Below are 1820 nucleotides of genomic sequence, written 5' to 3'. Positions count from 1 at the left end.
GGCCAGGAACTATCCTAAGTAGTTCATCTCTTTTAACTCTCTTTCATCCTTATAATAATCCTTTGAGGCATATACTATTATTTCTCCTAATTCACAGAGGCAAAAACTGAAGCACAGAGAGTTTAATTAACTTCCCCAAGGTCATGTCACTAGGAATCATAAGAAATAGCATTTGAAACCTATCAGTACGACTAGACCTTAAGTTTCCTATTAACAGGTATTTTGCTTATTGATTTACTTATTTAATATGTACATATTTTCTTTATTTTTCAAAAACACAAACAGGAGGAAGAAACCAGATGTAAGTGAAATTGATTACCTATAGGGAGTGATGTAAAATGAGACGGAAGCTATGGAAGGGAGATGACAGTATTATTGGCATGCCCTTAGTCATGGAAGTGATGTGTAAACTTGTGTTTTAAAACGTGACTATCATGCTGGGATTCAGAGATGAAAGCCAAGGTTATAGAGTCATTACAAAACAAATGATTGCGTAGAACATTTATCTGTGTGCTTACAAGGATCTAAATACGTAAGTATGCTGAATGGAATTTGATACCCCAGGCTTAGCTCCACTCATTCATGGTCACAAGAGGATGATGTTTTCTCCATTTCACTTGACAGGAACATTTCTGATCCCATCTCACAAGTTTGAAATCATGGACCAAGGAAATAAATCAGGAGTGACTGAATTTATACTGCATGGTCTTTCAGGTTCTCGAGAGCTACAACTTTTCTATTTTGCATTTTTTACACTTTTCTATTTATCCGTTGTGCTGGGGAACCTCCTCATTGTGCTCACTGTTATCTCTGAACCTGCACTACACACACCCATGTACTTCCTACTCAGTAACCTCTCCCTCATTGATGTGTGTCTATCCACCTCTGCCACCCCCAAAATGATTACTGATTTCCTTATGGAGCACAAGACCATCTCTTTTGATGGCTGTATGACCCAGATATTCTTTCTGCATGTCTTTGCTGGCGGTGAAATGATGCTCCTTGTGGCTATGGCTTATGACAGATATGTCGCCATATGTCGACCCCTGTACTATGCGTCCATCATGAGTCTGCGCAAGTGCACAAGCCTTGTGGTGGGATCCTGGCTCGTTGGGGTTTTGCATTCACTAAGTCAGTTGGTCTTCATAGTAAACCTTCCGTTCTGTGGTCCCAATAAAGTGGACAGTTACTACTGTGACCTTCCCCTGGTTATCAAACTTGCCTGCACCAATACTTTTACTCTTGAGGTACTGATGCTTTCAGACAGCGGTCTAATGGCCACGAGCTCCTTTGTGCTCTTGCTGATCTCCTACATGCTCATCCTGGTTACCGTGCGACGGCGTCCTTCAGCAGGCATGGCCAAGGCTAGGGCCACCCTGACTGCCCATATCACTGTGGTGACCCTCTTCTTTGGGTCCTGCATCTTCATTTATGCCTGGCCTTTTAGCAGTCTCCCAGTGGATAAGGTTCTCTCCATATTTTATACTGTTTTCACCCCTCTTTTAAACCCCATGATTTACACCTTAAGAAATAAGGAGGTAATATCAGCAATGCAAAAACTAAGGAATCAACAAGTGCGTTTCTGAAAGTCTCCCAGCTATTCCTTGTGCTAAGTAACACCTACAATAAAGGCCAGGTTAGTGCACCTTACTCTGTCAACTACTGGTCTGTCTGAAATACCGTAGCACCCATTCTCTTCCTCTTTCTAGCATTATCTAACAGTAAGCAAACTCTCTTAGATAACAGAATTGGACTTCCTATATTTTGCTTATGAAACAATTCTTATTTCAGACTAAAATTATTTATAGTAAGTTTTTTCT

General features: G+C 40.8%; 1 protein-coding gene across 1 annotated transcript; it reads left to right on the top strand.

Annotated features, from left to right (window-relative positions):
* Positions 1-659: 659 nt before the first annotated feature.
* Positions 660-1586, top strand: LOC117797217 (olfactory receptor 4K15-like). The gene has a single exon (XM_034648307.1). The coding sequence runs from the start codon at positions 660-662 to the stop codon at positions 1584-1586; it is 927 nt and encodes a 308-aa protein (XP_034504198.1).
* Positions 1587-1820: the final 234 nt, after the last annotated feature.

Source organism: Ailuropoda melanoleuca, chromosome 20, assembly GCF_002007445.2.
Source record: "Ailuropoda melanoleuca isolate Jingjing chromosome 20, ASM200744v2, whole genome shotgun sequence".
NCBI classification, from domain to species: Eukaryota; Metazoa; Chordata; class Mammalia; order Carnivora; family Ursidae; genus Ailuropoda; species Ailuropoda melanoleuca.
Note: the sequence above shows the minus strand (reverse complement) of the source record. Positions and strands in the feature narration are given on the sequence as shown.